This window comes from Nomascus leucogenys, chromosome 5, assembly GCF_006542625.1.
Source record: "Nomascus leucogenys isolate Asia chromosome 5, Asia_NLE_v1, whole genome shotgun sequence".
In the NCBI taxonomy this organism is placed as follows: Eukaryota; Metazoa; Chordata; class Mammalia; order Primates; family Hylobatidae; genus Nomascus; species Nomascus leucogenys.
In genome coordinates this window covers 67,760,153-67,778,371 of record NC_044385.1, presented here as the reverse complement: position 1 = coordinate 67,778,371, position 18,219 = coordinate 67,760,153, and the positions used below count along the sequence as shown (strand labels likewise).

At 44.4% G+C, this 18,219-nt stretch overlaps 1 protein-coding gene across 3 annotated transcripts in view; it reads left to right on the top strand.

Annotated features, from left to right (window-relative positions):
- VWA8 (von Willebrand factor A domain containing 8) overlaps positions 1-1,644 on the top strand; it is a 424,992-nt gene extending 423,348 nt beyond the window's left edge. For 2 of the 3 annotated variants that reach the window (XM_030813328.1, XM_030813329.1), the window contains exon 44: positions 200-1,644. In XM_030813328.1, coding sequence (XP_030669188.1) covers positions 200-308 — 109 coding nt within the window. In that variant the 3' untranslated portion in view covers positions 309-1,644. The remainder of the gene's footprint in view (positions 1-199) is intronic. The other variant, XM_003270024.4, reaches the window with a different exon arrangement.
- The last annotated feature ends 16,575 nt before the right edge of the window (positions 1,645-18,219 follow it).

The following is an 18,219-nucleotide window of genomic DNA, read 5'->3' as shown; positions in this document are numbered from 1 at the left end:
GCTGTGTCTTTCCTTGTTGCTCTTCCAAGCCTTTCATTGTTTAATGACAACTAATTCAATGGTAGGCAGAGAGCAAGGTATTAGAAAGTAAAAACTTCCTTTCCTAAGAAACCATTAGGAGACTGTGGTTTGCCAGGGCAGGAGGTGGAAGGGAGCCCCATTTACTGTGGTAACTTCCTCTCCCTTTCCATCCTGGCAGGCTTCAGAGAACTTTACCAGCTGGTCGGTCTTTCGTTGCCATGGATACCAAGGATATCCCTCAGATTTTACAACAGATCTTCACCTCCACCATGTTGTCGAGTGTCTAAGAAGTGCCCTTCATCACCCTGATGGCACCGGGATTTGAAATAAGACAGGAATAAAGAGTATTCTGAAAAAAAGAAGATTCGGATGAAGTGAACCCATGCAGTGACTGGATGATTCCGGCATTCCTGGGTCTTCCTACACTTGCTCAGTAATGAGAATTCAGAAAAGCAGCCAGAAGGAGACTTGAACATGGAAAGTTTAGAAGTCATTAGGGCAAGCTAATTGACCTGCACTTTATCAAAGGTTGGCGTTAAAGGAAGGTGGTTTTGAGAACTATGTGTTTGGTCTATTTCCAAAAACCTGAGGGGGAGAAAATACTTTGCTTTTGCCTTAACACATCATCTGGTCACCTTAGAAAAGTGACCCCATCAAACTGAGCCTTTGATGTCACATTCTGACACAAGATGCAAGTCTGTGCAAAACCCATCAAAATGCTCCAATAATTATGTTTATTTTCTCCCTGCTCTGTATTGACCAGAAAACAATGATTTTATAATATTTAACCCACCAAAAGATCCCTCCAACAGCAATATTTTATGAAAGGCTGGCTGTTCTCAATAATTTCATTTTCTTGGCCAAAGCCAAAAGGAATAAAAAAAATCCTTGGAGTGCTTGCCTTTCCACGTGACTTTTAAAAGGCTCTTAAAGAGCAAATGTCCTTTTCTTGCTGCTAGAGTGGGAGGAGAAAGATATCTTGCCTTAAAAGTTTACTGTTTCTTCTGTTCTTCTAGCATCTCTCAAAAAATTCACAGTACTCCATTTTGGGGTCCAAACTGTAATGCTCAAAATAATAAATGCTTACAAGAAAATTATTTATTGAGAATATTCATATAAAAATTACCTAAAGCAAAGTAAAAAAAGTAAAATCAAGGTGGTATATTTGAAGTGAATGGTGATTGGAGATTTCTTTAGCTGTAACAAAAAACAACTTTTTTTAAAGCCTCATTCTTTTTTCTTTCAAAATGTACCTTATTCCCACACACTCTTGGGCTGACCTTTATTTTATCAATAGGCTCAATATCACTTTGTTTAAAATCAGATGCTTCAGCAAAAGTCATTCTCTCTTTAACCATACAATTTAAAAACTCCTCTTCACTATTGACAGCAAAATCAGAAACGTTAGGGCACCAGTGAGTTGAAAACACTGGTCTTAAGTTGGAAAAACTATTATTAATAATATTATCCTATCCATCCATATATATTGAAATTGTACAGGTCCAGAATTTCATTTTAATTAATTATAGGAAAGAAGAAAAGATAATACCCATTTGTTCTATCACCCCCTCTCCCTATCATTGATTATCAAATAAAAGCAATCTGATTTCCAGCACGGTACTACCCGGTGAGTTTGCATGGCTTTCTTCTTCCTCTAGTGAGACACCTGCTCCATGTATTGAACCATTCAATGATGCAAACAATTTCAATCCAATATGTATCTTTAAAAATGTAATTGCATTCCAACAGTCGCCACAACAGCAGCTAGCATTTACTGATTATTTACTGTGAACCAGGTATATGCTAAGTGATTGCATACATTATTTCATTCATCCTCACAACAATGCATGTAACAGGGGTTTTTTTGACCCTATTTTGCAGATAAAGAAAGTGAGGCTCAGAGAACTTAAGTCACTGTCCCAAGATTCCTGTTACTAGATCTTTCACTAACTATTCATGGTACCATTAATGTTAGGAAACATGGGGTACCTTAAAATGGTGCCGTACCTTAAGATGGGGCCGGTTCCGGGTTCTTCTCCCCTCCTTGACCAGGCACTGTCTGAACCCACCAAAGGAGGGCCAATCAGAAAGAAGCATCTCCCACCTTCCCTTGGGCCCGCCCCTAGCCCAATCCACTTAGGCCCAAGGGATATAAAACCCAGCACACCAGCAGCCCTCTCTCTCTTCTTTTCCTTCTCCTTGCGTGGTGCAGCTCTATACCTCCAATAAAGATCTCTTGACCGCGACCGGTGTAGTTTGGTCTCCGCCCAGCCCCTTTCAATTAACATCCTCATTTTACAAGTAAAGAAACTGAGGCTTAGAGAAGTTCAAGAAAATAGGCCACGCTCACAGCCAGGCAGGGGCAAAGCTGGGCTTCCAGCCTCCAGGCCCCTCGATGCCTGTGCGTCCCTCGCAGTCCCACGCCTCTTGCTGCATCTCACAAATGTACGTGTCACACTCCTGCTGCCTTTTTCTCTTCCTTCCAGTGTGGCTTCTCTTCTTGTATCCTGTCCACATTCACAGGGCTCTCTTCCTCTCCCTTTCCTCAGAAAGTCTATCTGCCCATATTCGAGCACTCAGAGGTATGGGGACCGAGGACATGGGACACTGTCGGGAACACTTCTAACTGCTCCTTCCTTGCTAGGCACAGCAGCGATCTGAGGAAGTGCCCTTCCAAGTGGCAGCTTAACCCCAAGGGTTTCCCCTTAGCTAGCAGGTCACTGCCCCTGAAAGCCTTTGGAAGTGGAATCCAAGGGAGATTAAAGGAACAGCCAACCTTTAACAAATCCTCCCCATGCGTAACTACCTGAGGAGAGAGAAGCCATTTTTTTGACACGGAAAGAATGTTCTCAAGTAATTTAATTTACCTTTCTCTACCAGCCAGACATCCTCTGCAATTGTTATTTTTAAAAAAGCACAGAACTCCTGGCTTTTCTGATTTGTGAAGGGGAAGGATGATGGGGAAAGGGAATTGAGACTGAGAAGATGAAGAGCTTATTTTCACTTCTTGCAATACCTAAGAAGTGTGTGCATTTATTATTAAATGTACTTAATTATAGACCACTCCAAGCTGTTCCCAGGCCCTTCTTAGGGCCAAGACATTATAATAAATGCATTGTATGCCTCGGGGGTTCCATTGAAAGGCATCTAACCCCTGTCTCTTTAGTAAGCACATGTAATGCTGAGAAGGTTCATTGTTAACCCGTGAGCAGCCAGGAGGAATGAATGCTGTGAATAGCTGTAGTATATGATGCATATTCCCCCTGGAATCCTTTGTGTGCCCGACAAAATGACCTCATCACAGATGGGGAGGCTCAGCACAGTCATAAGAAGTGGATCAGAGGGGGAGTACTTGAAGGGAACCCATCAGACGTTTGGAATGAATCACTTAATTCTTTATACTACACTCTTTCCTGTGAACTGTCAGAGGAGGAGAAATCCATCAATGCCAGCAAGATTTTCTCTAAACAAACTCTTGGGCTTTGAAAGCCGTTTGGAAGTGGTTTTCAGTAGACAGCATTGCCATTGTTCCTGAAAGACCAACCCTGGAGGCTTCCACCCTCCCTCCACCTGGCTCCTTCCTGTGCCTGTCAGGTCAGGCAAAATTCAATTTCTAAGTGAATAAAGCTGGGAGAAACAGACAAGGGGAACAACAGGAATAGTGGCTTATTTGTTGCATTTCGATTTGTTTCCAATGACCACAATTATAAGATATTCCACAAATTCTAAGCCAGCCTCTCCTGCCTGGACAACTTGTTTCTGGAATTGCATCTTAGGAATAATCAAATGTCAACTTATATTTAATACATTGTACATAGCTTTTTAATCTTATTAAGAAACAAAATGCCCACTTTTATCATTTTTTTCCAACCAGTAACAAAAATGGCTTTTAAAAATACTTAAGTCTAATTTCTGGTCAGGATTATATCATAAGGTCCTTTTTCCTTTTTCTTTTTTTTTTTTGGAGATAGGGCCTTGCTCTGTCACTCAGGCTGGAATGCAGTGGCACAATCATAGCTCACTGAAGCCTCAACCTCGTGGGGTCAAGAGATCTTCCTGCCTTAACCTCCTGAGTAGGTGGAACTACTGGTTCATGCCGCCATGCCCAGCTTTTTTTTTTTTTTTTTTTTTTTTTGGTAGGGACGGGGTTTCACCATGTTGCCGAGGCTGGTCGCAAACTCCTAGCCTCAAGCAGTCCTCCTACCTTAGCCTCCCAAAGTGCTGGGATTACAATTATGAGCCCCTGCACCCAGCCATGAAAACCTATTGCCTTTTCTTTACTCTTGTTCTAAGACTTGCTATGGGAAAAGTACTACAGGTGATGGAAAGGAATTCCAATTCTCCAGCTTATCATGGGGAGTAATTGCAAACTCTAGGTAGAATTTGTCTGCGGAAAGGAAGTTCTAGACCCTGCTCCGCTATTAAGTACCTGTGTAAACTTGGGCTAATCACTTCTGGGTCTCAGTTGAATTAAACCTACAATTTAAAGGGGTTGGATGTGAAAATCCACTGCTCCATTATCTCAAACAGGAAATTGACTTGGTCCCTCATATAATTTACAAGAGCCACACACTTCAGTGCAACTTTTGTCTCCAAAACCCCACACATGCAAAAGACAACCTATCTCCCAGTACACAGAGGATTTTGGCACCTATATCAACTGCCTTAAAATAATGTTACTGACTGAATATGCATACTAAAAGTTATATAAACATCATTAAAATTGAACAAAGGAGGCTTTCCCTCGTCAGCTGAAAGGATTATTTCTGTTTGATAGTTATTTACAAGATTTCTGCCTATTGTCTCATGCTTTGCACTTGGCTGCCTTAAGATAAAATTACATGTCTGCTGATGGGCACTTTGAAAATCGAAAAGGATCAGGAATTGGAAAACTACTGTGTGCCAAGAGCTGACCTTTGTTCTGCAGCTGAACAATGAGTAATTGTGTGTGTGTGCGTGTGTGTGTGTGCGCGCGCGTGTAATTGTTAAATCCTGTAAACAAAATTTCCTCCAGAGGGTAAAAAATGCTTGCCAAGCAAACATCTCAAGTTGAGGATGACATGACAACTCTTTTTTGAGACCTAAGCACTGCCTGGGGCTTTTGCCTTCAGAGACCACATCTGTTCTTGCATGGTGGTGCACGTTGGCTTTGGAATACCAAGCCTACATAATTTTAAAATCAAGTGGTGCTTGTGGTATTTGGCCACTCAGAGCAAAGTGGCCACTCTTTTAAAGTGGTTTGGATCCCAGGGGTGGGAAGAACGTCATGTCCTGCTGTAAGAAATCTCACCAAGGGGACATGTAAACTCGAAGGAACGTCAGCTACTTCTCAAGATTCCCCTCTTCTGCAGGTGCCAGAGACTTGGAGACTTCTCTCTTTTTCAAAGGCTTCAGTGGAAGTACTTTGGGGCTGCTAGTTCCTTCCCTGAAGGAACAACCAGAGTGTGTGAATAAATTCAGACTCCAAAGATGGTGAGTGTGACCACAGAGGAGTTTCAGAATATAAGAATGTATTAATATGAAATGCAGCTCTGAAGCATTAAGTCATGGTAGCTGGAGTTTGACCTGGAAATGGAAGAGAACAATGTCTCTCTGAACATCCTAAAGCAAGTTTGCTCCTTATGCAGGCCAGAATATGGCAAGAAAATAATAAGCCTGTCAAGAGTACTCTGTGTAATTAGTCTCATGACATCATGGCTGTACATGAATTCTTACTGATTGAAACTTGAAGAAAAATAAGTATATTTACTCGGAGGGGACATTAAAGTTGGATTTTTCAAGTGCAATGTGTTTATATTAATACTGCTGCTAATTTAATGAGACTGACCGTTTCTTTATTCCAGCGCTAATTAAGTCTTTCATCATCAGGACTCTAGAAACAGAGTGAGTCTCGATAAAGCTAGTTGATCCATTTCCTTTTACAAAAGATTTTATGGCCCATATGAAATTCAGCCCTAAAAATGGCCTAGAAAGGAACACTTGCAGCCCCAACAGAAATCAAATAGCAAAGCTGGGCAAGCAGCCTGATTGACTTGCCTCCTGGGGGTGGCTCCTACAGAGCCTGAGGCTGTTGGGGAATCCAAGGGCCTCTGCAACAAGCAGATGCTCAGATCCAGGGTGTCACACACAAAAAAAGAGCAGATGACCGGGGCTACTGGGGAAGGCCAGGGTTTAGTTAATGGATCCATGGGTTGAATAATAAAATTGTCTATTTGGCAGTTGGCAGAGAGAGAATATTTAACTAAAAAGTTTCCTTCAGGGCTCCAGTGTTGGAGCAGCTATTTTCAAGGCTGATAGAATATGCATGTCCATACATTGCAGGCTCAAGTACAAAGATTTGACATTAAATATGTAGTGCCAGAACTGAAGAATCTCTTTTTGCATGACCTTTCGTGGTGACTGGAAGAAACGGGTATACTCTGCAGAGGTGGAAGATTGTAGCAGCTCCACAAAACCGCATGAAAGCAGATATTCAGTCACTTGGCTGGAATGCAGCTCCACACAGCTGGCCTGGCGCCGTGCCCCGCAGCATCTGAAGTCTATCTGTACAGTGGTGTTTCCCTGCAAAAGGGGCTTCTCTTTTCAACTACAAGTAGCCCTGACAGGCTACCATCATGCACCCCTTGGTCCGAATTCTTTCATTCCCATGCTGTCCTCTTAACCCCCACTGGTAGGAAGGTCCTTAAACAGAGGGCCTGCGATGGGTTAAGGAGGTAGAATTGGCTGGGGGCATTTGCAGCTCGGAGCATTACTCAAGCAGAGGACCCAGACCTGGGACACAACGCGAGGGCAGGAGACATGGGCACCTTGGGTGACATGCTTGCCTTGGGCATATATTCTGCTGTCAGGCCTCCTGAGAGCACTCACTGAAGGCTGTGTTGGGTTTGGATGGCAGTGCCTTGGTTCTCCTTAGTTTTGTTTTTGCAGAGACACCCAGTTTTCCATTTGTATTTTTGCCTCCATCTTATAGAAGTGCTCTGCCTTTCTGACCTCTGGGTTATGGAGGCAGGCACAGCATGTATGTTAGGGAGGTAATTTCCTAGCTGTGATGAAAGGCCTCTGGCCCAGAGGAAGGACAAGGCCTTTGGAATTGGACATCTACTCCACAGCCTCTGGGCCATTATTTGATGATGTGAACAAATCAGATTTTTTTTGTTTTTTTGAATTTCTAATTCAGTTTGCCAAGAGAACTCTTGCCCTGTACCGTGGGCCTTTAGGAAAACAATTTATACCACCAAGAGGCCACTACACTCCTTGGGAGCCACTTCTCTTTCCTTGCAGAAACAGGGCCTGGGTCATGCCCCACTGTTCGGCACGACAAGACATGAGGAAGTTCTTGTGGAAAGCGCATTGGAATTCCTGAGCTCCAGCCGGGTAAGGACTTAAATGAGATCAGTGTGTGCCTGTCAAACTCAAAATTGAAATATATCCCTCCTGTTGAGTGTAAGTATTGAGTACATATCACTGGAGCCTCCCCTACTAAGAAGTTTTCTGAAGTGCCTGTGATTCAGCCTTTAAGAAGAAGCTGTTGTGTAACAGTTTTTAAAAATCCTTGAGTATTTCCTTAGCACTAAAAAGACCAAGTGCCTCTGAAAAAATGAACGTGGCCTTCTAAAAACAAAAAATAAAAACAGCTCCTTTTTCTCTTTAAGATGGTTCTCTTTGGGTACAGTGGCTCATGCCTGTAATCCCAACAATTTGGGAGGCCTAGGCGTGAGGAACACTTGAGCCCGGGAGTTCAAGGCCAGCCTGAGCAACACTGGGAGATCCCATCTCAACAAAAAATTTTTAAAAATTAGCTGGGCATGCTGGCACATGCCTGTGGTCCTAGCTTCTTGGGAGGTGAGGGGGGATCACTTGAGCCTGGGAGGTCGAGGCTGCAGTAAGCCATGATTACACCACTGCACTCCAGCCTGGGTGACAGAATGAGACCCAGTCTCAAAAAAAAAAAAAAAGTTTATCTTTTTTCCTCTTCCAAGGAGAACCAGTTTTGTGTTTTCTGATCCTTGCTTGACAAATTACCTCCCTCCCCACTTCACTACTCCCACCCACAAAGTGCTTATAAAAAAAAGATTCATGACACAATTTCCCCCTTAAAACCATGTCAGCCCTTCCCCTTGATAATCTAATTTGTCCTGTCATTTGGACATCATTCAACTAGACTGTCCCACCTAGGTCTTCTGTAAATAGAGGTCACATGGCTGGCACCGTGAAAATATTCTATATGTGAGACAAACCAAAGGATGAGCATAGAAGGAAGAGAGAAGTTGACGTTTGTGATAAGAAGACGCACCCTAGTTGGCATAGTCAGTTCCATCCCGCCAGGTCACGAATACCTGAGAAACCCGAACTCAAGTCTACTTGGTGCAGGCTTCAGAGATGGCAGGATCAGTGCAGAATCCTGGGTCTGCCTGCCCTGTGAGCCCCATGACTTGGGGCAGGTTTTCTGGTCTCTCTGAGCATCAGGTTCCTCACCTCTAAGATGACGATCATAATCCCATCTCTTAGGGTTCATGTGAAGATTGAAATAAAATAATGAAAACGCCTTATAAACCGGAAGTGCTATCCAGTTCAAGAGGCATTTGGAGTTTGATTTGGGGTTTTTGTTTGAGGTTTCGTTTTATCTGAAAGGTGTTTATTGGGATGGTCTCCCACTCATCTTGATTCAGGGAGCTTGTGGTGCTGCTCTGTCTGAAGGAGCATATTTCGGTAAGCCTCACTTGTCCCCCTGTCAGGTAGCAGACGACAAGCTGGGCAGTCAACAACGCAAAACTCCCAGACCATGGCGGCCTTGGGGCATCCTGAGCATTTCACATCCATGATGTAGCAATCCTGGCTCTGCACCAGGCATTTCTTGTTTCCACTTCTCCTCTGGAGAGGATGAGGGAGGTCCTTTGCGAGAGGCATGTTCTCATGAGGAGGTCATCACTTGCCCCAAAAGCAGGAGCATTTGGTTTTAAGCCCTCAGAGGGAAGTGGGCCCCTAAGAAATGAGAGTCTCTTTGACCAATTTTGTTTGGAAACCAGGTCATCCTGGTCAAACACCTCAGAGCAGATGCAGAGCCCAGAGCAGCCCCTTTGGATGAATGAAGTAGGAACCAAATGAAAGAAAAGCCCCAGGTAAAGCAGTGGGGGTGCAGCGGCAGATCATGGAGGCCACTCCTCTCCTGGGACTCCGTTCCGCCAGGACCATGCACAGCCTGTGCTTGCTGCCTGATTTGCACACATGGTTGTGATCTTGAATTTGTTTCTTGGTGAAAACTGTGCTTCTCAAACTCTGCCATGGCCTGTCTCTGGATGAGGCGAGATGGCCTTTCTTAGGAGTGGCTCTGAGTAGTTTGCTTGCAACAGGTTTCTCTTGAGGAGGCTGTTAGCACTGGAACTGCCTTAACGATAAAGACTATAATAGAGTCCCTCTAGGATGTTTTCCTGGCCTGTTCCCTCTCCCAAACCCAGGGAGAACCCTGACTCAGTTAGGCACTCAGCTCCCAAAAGAACTGTTCCCTTTAGTCAGTTCCTTCTCGGGGAAGTCTTAGAGGCTAAGCCTAGGGGGCCACGTTATGGCATATGCAAGGAGAATAATTAAAAATATTACTATTATTATTACATAAAATAATAGCAATAGCTAACTCTTACCTAGCACTTCCCATGCACCAGGCACTTCCTAAACACTTGACACGGATAAACTCATTATATCCTCACAACTACTTCAGACACGGACTGTTCTTATTCCCATAGTATTTGAAAGCAAAGAAAGCCAGTCTACCCAAAAAGAAAAAAGAAAAAGTCAGCTTGCTGACTGAAGGAGAGAAGTAAACACAGCACCCTGGAACTCTAAGAATGTGGCTGTGGGTCCTAACTTTCCAATGTCTGGTCGCAGTTCCTTTGGGGGCTTGGATGGACCCCCTTCCTAGATAGAGACCCATAAGATGCCTTGGTGTCCTCCCAGCCACTCCCTTTTCACTTAAGCTAGCTTGGGAACCATGGCAGAGTCGTTTACTGCTCAAACATCTCCCATATTTCTCTGGGCCCTTGCAATTAGGTCAGGACAGTGAGACTGGTTCTGGCCACTGGGCTGTGAGCAGAAGTGATGTGTCAATAGTGGTTTAAAGCCTTTAAGAGCTAGTAGGCAACCCTCCAGCTCTCTTTCACAGAATCAGGGTGACTGAGAAAACTATGTGTTTTAGATGGTGTAGCTCTATCTAAGATAGCAAAGCTTCAATGAACCTGGGATCCTGGGTGTTATGGACTGAATATTTATGTTCCCCCAAAATTCTTGTGTTAAATCCTAAATGCTGCTCTGATGGTATTAGGAGGTGGGGACTTGATAGGTGATTAAATCATGAGGTGAAGGCCTCATTAATGGGGTTGGTGCATTTAAAAGAAGAGACACAAGAGCTCTGTCCCACTGTCCACCATGTGAGGATATAATGGGAAGATCGCTGTCTGTAAACCAGGAAGCCAGCTCCTACAAGACACTGGACCTGCTGGCACCTTGATCTTGGACTTCCCAGTCTCCAGAACTGTGAGAAATAAATGCTTGTGGTTTAATCCACCCAGTCACCCACAGTAATATGTTATGGCAGCCCAAGCTGACTAAGACACTGGGTGATGGTATGGAGCAGAGACCCCCACCAATTTGCACAGCAGCCTAACAAATATAGGAGGTTAGTTAGGTTTGTTGTTTTTCTCATAACCTAATGCTCCCAGATTGAAATAAAGACCAAGAAATCCAGTAAAATTTGGATTGAAGGAAATAGTTCCTTGCTGCTGGACAGCTATTTAATTAATTGGGTCACCACCATGCAAGGCACTCAGGAAATGAGAGAAGACATTTAAGACCCTTCCCTCTAGGTGTTTTCAATCAACTGGGAAAACAGGATGCATCACCAAAAGAGTGTGGAGAAATAACTCAACAGCATTTGACACCAGCTTCTGTGGTCCTGAGGCAGTAAGAATGGCCCTAGGTGCTCAGCACACTCTCTCATCATTCTTTCCATATCTGCCTTCCCTATTGTGGGAGGAACAAGAGCAGGGGTGAAGTCTTATTTGTCTTTGGCCTGGCCCTGAAAAGTGGTTAATAAATTTTTGCTGAACAAATAGCTGCGGGATGGGGAGGCACCATGGGCCTGGGAGGCAGAACGAGTTCTGGCTCTGAAAAGCAGGCCCGACCCACATGAGCCAAGAGGAGTCAAGGAGCCCCAAAAGAAAGGGAGGGTAAGTGTAGTTCGAGCAAAAGCCTGGATTTGGAATGTCCCAGGGGTAGCTGAGCTGGCAGACCTCAGAGGACTCTTCTCCTCCTCCTCAGCTGCCACCACCCAGCCAAGCAACTCTAGGCAAGGCCAGACCCTGAAAAGCAGCCTTCTCTTCACAGCCACCGTGGTGGCCTCTGGGCTGCCCAGCTGCTGACCCCAACCTTGACTAGCCAGGGATAAGGTGGGAGGTTGGCTGGGCAGCCCAGGCCTGCGTGGAGCCCAGGGTAATGATAGGTCAACAGAGCAGGCCTCATTATGTGGAGCAACTTCGTGATGTGGCTGTTTTGTTTTACTTACATTTTTTTTTCTTCTTGAAAATGAGCTGAGAACCTTCTTTACCCAAGATTACAAGTTGGGTTGGTGATGAAAGGTCTGTCTTCTGCAGAAGGAGCCCTAAGGCAGGAATTTGCAAGTCCTTTTGTTGAAAATGGCTTGTTCTATGGCCTAAACTAAAACAAGAAAAAAGGGGAATCAACAGGGAGCATCAGAATCATCTCAGCCTTTGTGAGGCTGCCTGGGATTCTCCGGCAGATGATCATGGCTGCCAAACATTCCTACCTGCACACAACCCAATAAGACACCTAGATTAATAAATCCCTAGACGACGTTAGAGAAAATCACTTGGCCCATGTTCCCCAACCCAGGCAAAACTGTGCTTCAGTCAGTCACTTTGCAAAGAGCCCTGAACAACATGGATTAGTCAAATGGAATGGATGCACAATGGACAGACAGATGGACGGACGGATGGATGAATGCATGGATGGATGGATGGATGGATGGACAGATAAATGAGTGGGTGGGCGGTGGGTGTATGGATAGGTCAAAGATGAGAAAGTCTACCCTATTTAAAATATCTTAGGGAAAAGAAATTCCCAGGGCTCCTGTTAGTACCCATGATAACAGGGCAGCAGAGGAGGCATCTCAGCTTTAGCCCGAGCAGAAATTTTGCCATATCCGCTAGAGTGGTAGCACAGGCCACCCCTAATCCATCCACATGAGAGATGGGAAAACAACTGGAAACAATTCCAGCTCAACGGAAGAGCAAATCAGACACATGAGCTTGATCCTATAACAAAATCTTAGTAGTGGCAGGGACAAGGATGGCTGTGTGACATTGAACATGAATTTGTGTCTAGATCAGCCCCTGGTGACAAGCAGATACCAAGGAAGCTGTGCCCAGATAGTAGCACATAGTGACACCCAACAGAAACCATTTTTCTCTGGGTACCTGAGACAGTTCCAAGTGACCACATGCTGCCTAGCAAGCCCCAGAGGTATTGGCGCAGATGACCTTAAGTGCATGGACATTGGATTCAAATCATGTCCCCATACTAACTAGTTTTCTGTCCTAAAAAATAAAATATTTTTCGATATTTTGTATTGAAAAATACACATAACAAAATTCACCCTTTTAAAGTGTACAATTCAGCGTTTTGGAGTAGATTCACGAAGTTGTGCAAACATCAGCAATCCCTAATTCTACACCCCATACTTGCTAATAGTTACTTTGCATCACTCCTCCTGTCTCCCGGCACCACTAGTTTACTTTCTGTCTCTACGCATTTACCTGTTCTGGACATTTCACACAAATGGATTTATACATTGTGGGACTTTTTTTTGCTTCCTTCACTTACCATAATGTTTTCAAAGGTCATCCGTGTTATATCATGAATCACTATTTCATTTTTTTTTACAACCAAATAATATTCAATTACATGAATATACTACATTTTGTTTATCCATTCATCAGCCAGTGGGTCTTTTGGTGAATATGAATAATGCTGCTATGAACATTCATGTTCAAGTTTTTGTGCAGACATATGTTTTCAGTTCTCTTGAGTATTTAACTAGGAGTGGAATTCCTGGGTTGTAAGATAACTCTGTTTAATTTGTTGAGGAATTGCCTAATTGTTTTCCAAAGTAGCTATACCATTTTACATTCCCACCAGCAATATAAGGGCTCCAATTTCTCCACATCCTTGCCAACACTTACTCTCTTTTTGACCATCGCTGTCCTAGTGGATGGGAAATAGTAACCTGTGATTTGAACTTGCACTTTCCTAATGACTAATGATATTGAGCAACTTTTTTTTTTTTTTAATGGAATCTTGCTCTGTCACCCAGGCTGGAGTGCAGTGGTATGATCTCGGCTCACTGCAACCTCCCCCTCCCAGGCTCAAGCAATTCTCCTGGCTCACCCTCCTGAGTAGCTGGGATTACAGGCGTGCACCACCACACCCAGCTAGTTTTTGTATTTTTTGTAGAGATGGGGTTTTGCCATGTTGCCCAGGCTGGTCTGAAACTCCTGGACTCAAGCAATCTGCCCACCTCAGCATCCCAAAGTGTAGCGATTACAGGCGTGAGCCACCATGCCCAGCCCAATATTGGGCATTTTTGTATGTGTTTATTGGTCATTTGCATATCTTCTTTGGAGAAATGTCTATTCAAATCCTTTGCCCATTTTTAATTGGTTATTAGTCTATTTATTGTTCAGTTGTAAGAATCCTTTATGTATTCCAAATACTAGACCATTATAAGATATATGATTTGCAAATACTTCCCCCATTTTGAGGGTTGTCTTTTCACTTTCTTGATAATGTCCTTTGAAGCATAAAGTTTTTAATTTTGATGAAGTTCAATTTATCTATTTGTTTTTGTTTGCTTGCATTTTTGGTGTCATATCTAAGAAACCATAGCCTAATCCAAGGTCATGAAGGTTTACATGTATGTTTTTTCTTTTAAGAATTTTACAGTTTAGCCATTTAGGTCTTTGATCCATTTTGAGTTAATTTTAGTTTATAGTGTGAAGTAGGGGTCCAACTTCATTCTTTTACATGTGAATATCCAATTTTCCCAGCACCACTTGTTGAAAAGACAATTATTTCCCAATTGAATTGTTTTAGTATCCTTGTCCAAACATAATTGACCCACAAATAAATGTATGGGTTTATTTCTGGACTCTCAATTCTATTCCAGTGATTTATGTGTCTATCCTTATGCCACTACTATACAGTCCTGGTTATTGTAGCTTTGTAGTAAGTTTTGAAATTGCAAAGTATAAGTCCTCAAACTTCGTTCTTCTTCTCCAAGGTTATTTTGGCTATCATGGGTCCCTAGAACTTCCATATAAACTTTAGGATTTGTTTGTCACTTCTGCAAAAAAGCCAGCTGGGATTTTGGTAAAGATTCCATTGATCTGTAGATCGATTTCGGGAGTCTTGCCATCTAACAATATTAAGTAACTCAATCCATGAACACAGGATGTCTTTCCATTTAGTTAGCTCTTCTTTAATTTCTTTCACCAATGTTTTGGAGTTTTCTGTGTATAAGACTTACACTTCTTTTCAAAATTTATTCCTAAATATTTTATTCTTTTTAATGCTATTGTATATGAAATTATTTTCTTAATTTCATTTTCAGGTTATTCATTGCTCATGTAAAAAAAATAAAATTGACTTGTATGTATTGATCTTATGCCCTGATACTTTACTGAACTTGTTTATTATTTCTAATGGAGCAAGTTAGAACATCACAATGCTTACTGTTCTTACTAAGATTCAGCCACTTTTCTTAAGTAAATGCTACCCAGATTGCTGTGTTTACTCAACTTCCAGAGTTTCGGGAAAGTTGAATTCTGACCATTTTTGCCAGGATTCACATTGCTTTTATGGAGAAGAGTGTCTTTTGAGGTCCTTATTCCACCATTTTCACTGACATCACCCAGCTTAAGGAAGTTTTCTATGCCTCCATTTCCCCAACTGCACAATGAATTTATCTTTCCATAATTTTTTGGAGATGATTAACCAGGTAATGTGGTAAAGTGCCTGACATTACCTGGCACTAATAGGTCCGCAGGCAACTTGTTGTCACCAGAGACACAGGAAGGAACCGGTGATGGATGTCCAGTAGCTGCCTGGCCGTGTTTGTGAGCACACAGCAGTGCCATCCTCGGAAGACTGAGTTTGTACCCAAACAGCCTCCTGGCTGGGCCCCAGCCTGGGTTATAGTCAGTTCCTGAGACTCCAAACCCGCCTTTCCCTCCCTGTCTCCCACAGTGCACCACCTCAGTGTCCACTCCCTACCAGGAAGGTGTTGCCACTCCTAGAGGGGCTGAATGCAATTATGCTCACAAGGCCAAGTGAGGTCCACAAAGCCCAAAGGCAGTGAAAGCCATCTCAGGCCTCAGCCAGGTTGGGGGAGGCAGAAAAATCCGTCCCTTTAAACCATACCAGCTCCACTCACCTCCACTTCAGTTCAGCCCTGGTTAGTAGGACCTTCATGAGTGGTTCTGAGAAGACTAAACCTGGAGGCTATCTGGTCCGTGGTATCAAACTGAGAGAGCAACTGAGTCATGCAGTTAACCTGGACGCCCATGCAGTGCCTTCTCCTGGCTGCACAGGGCTCCCAAGCACATCAGCTCAGCCTCAGTAGCTCTGATGGGGGGACGTTCATGAGCTGGGCGTGCACAGCTCCATCCAGATGCTCCACTCACGCCCACACTCCCACCTCTGGCCTGAGCTCCTGACCAACTCGACAGCTGTTATCCCCTTTTCTGGAAAAGCCTCTCGCTCCACCCCTACATGCTCACCCTCAGTCTTTTAAGGTCTGGTTCACGTGACCTCCCAAAAGACCCACCCTGGAATCTTCTTTGCAACTGCTTTTCCTCATACATGTACTCACGCATTCAGCAAATACTTGCTGAGCACTTGCTGTGTTTCAGACACCATCCTGGGTGCTGGAGGCACCACAGTGAACTTGCTCTTAGGGAACACACATTCTAGGGGCAAGAGCCTGCAAGTAAACAGGTAAATGTATAATATGTGGGTGGTGACAGATTCTGAGAATAAAAGGAAAAAGGTGGCTCATACCTGTAATCTCAGCACTTTGGGAGGCTGAGTTGAGAGGATCACTTGAGCCCAGGAGATTGAGACCAGCCCAGGTAAGACAGTGAGACCTCTATTCTACAAAAAAATACAAAAATTAGGCAAGTGTGGTGGTGCATGCCTGTAGTCCCACTACTTGGGAGGCTGAGGTGGAAGGATTGCTTGAGCCCAGGAGGTCAGGGCTGCAGTGAGCTGTGATCAGGCTACTGCACTCCAGCCTGGGCAACAGAGTGAGACCTTGTCTCCAAAAAAAATTAAAAAAAAAAAAAAAGCGTTAGAATTCGGTTAGGGGACACTATTTTAAGTAAGGTACACAGGGAGGCCTCTCTGATAAGATAATAACTGAAGAGAAACCTGAAGGAAGGAAGGCAGTGAGCTGTGCAAATATCAAGAAGGGTGTTCTACTCAGAGGGAACAGCAAGTGCAAAGGCCTTGCAGTGGGATCCTGGGAATCTTAGAGAACAGCAAGGAGGCTGGGGTGGCCAGATTGGCATAAATGAGGAGGAGAGCAGCAGACAATGGGCCCAGGAGATAGCAGGCACCAGACCTGGCCAGCCTTAGAGATTACAGTAAAAATTCGGGATGTCCCGCGGTGTAAGTTTAGAATCCCGTGAAGGTTCTGAACAGAAGCGTGACATACTCCGAATTGCATTTCGAAAGGACTGCTCTGTGTGCCACGATGAGAATAGACTGTGACAGGCCAGGGATGGACTCAGAGGGACCAGTTAGGAGGTGGTTGCGGTAATTCAGACCTGATAAGATGCTAACAGAGGTGGTGAGCAGCCTTCAGAGTCCGGATATATTTGGAATGTGGAGCCAACAAGATTTGCTGATGGATTAGATGTGAAATGTGAGAGAAAGAGGAATCAAAGATGAGCATAAGGCCATTGGCTTGCAATACTGAAAACATGAAGCTGCCATTTATGGAGATGGGGAAGCCAAGCACATGGAGTAGAATGGGTGAGCCTTGACCTTGACCTTCTGCCTCCAAGGTCATGCCCCTCCCTCACAGATGCAGCCCCAGTTATGGCATGACATGACTTTAGCGGTGTCTTCCCGAGCCATTGGCAGACATCTGCAAGTTTTATCTTTTGATTCGAGGCACCTTAGACTCTCCAACTGAGATCCTCTTTCCTCCGGTCCCATTGTCTGAATGTACTGGGAAGCAGCAGGGCTTGTCCAGGTCATGGTGGTGACAAGAGGCAGCTGGCTGGACACCCCTGTGAGCAAACCTGAGCTGAGGCAAAGTTAGGCTCAATCCAGCAGGGCTAGTAGGAGCTGAGGAGCGGGCATCAGGGCAGGAGGCCTCACCTCGCCTGCACAGGAGAATCACAGGGGAGTTTCTGTCGGGTCCTACTCCAGGCCAATTGCCAGAATGTGGGGGTGGGAGCCAGGCATCCATGGTTTTTAAAGTTTCCTAGTATTCGGCCAAGGTCGAGAGCAATTACCTTCAATCAGCAAGTGCATCTTCAGTGCTTCTTGATGTTTGCTGATTCCCACTGTGCTTAGCAAAGGTCTAGGCACTGTGGGGGAAGAAACACCCCCGTCCTTACAAATTAAGGTGAAGCAGACAGGGGCTGCAGGACATTCTCCTCCTACTCAGCACTGAAATCAAATCAGACTCTCCAAGAAAACATTGATCCTCCTGGTCTCGCTTTATGCCTCTCCATCTGTAGCCTGGCTTTGAAGGTGAAGCATATTTGAAAGATTATTTTTCAACGCAATCTGGCAAAGCCCTCCCCAGAAAGTCTCCCAAAGAGGCCCACGGTGTGTGGAATGTAGCAGAGAGGTGACAGAGTATGGGCTGAGCCAGCGATGTCCCGGGTATTTCTTTCCCAGCCATGGGCACTGGAACAGGCTGGAGTGGTAGCCAGGACCCAGAGAAGAGTGAGAGAATGGCAGTTCCCCCAGGGCACACTGACCTGCAAACAGGTCCAATTTCAATTCCAGATGCAGGAAGCTGAGAGGCAGGCTCCCGCTCCCCACATTCATGCCCATCAGCAAGCCATGCCACATCCAGCAGCCAGCCAGCTATTCATTGCACAGAGGCCCCCTCCAGGC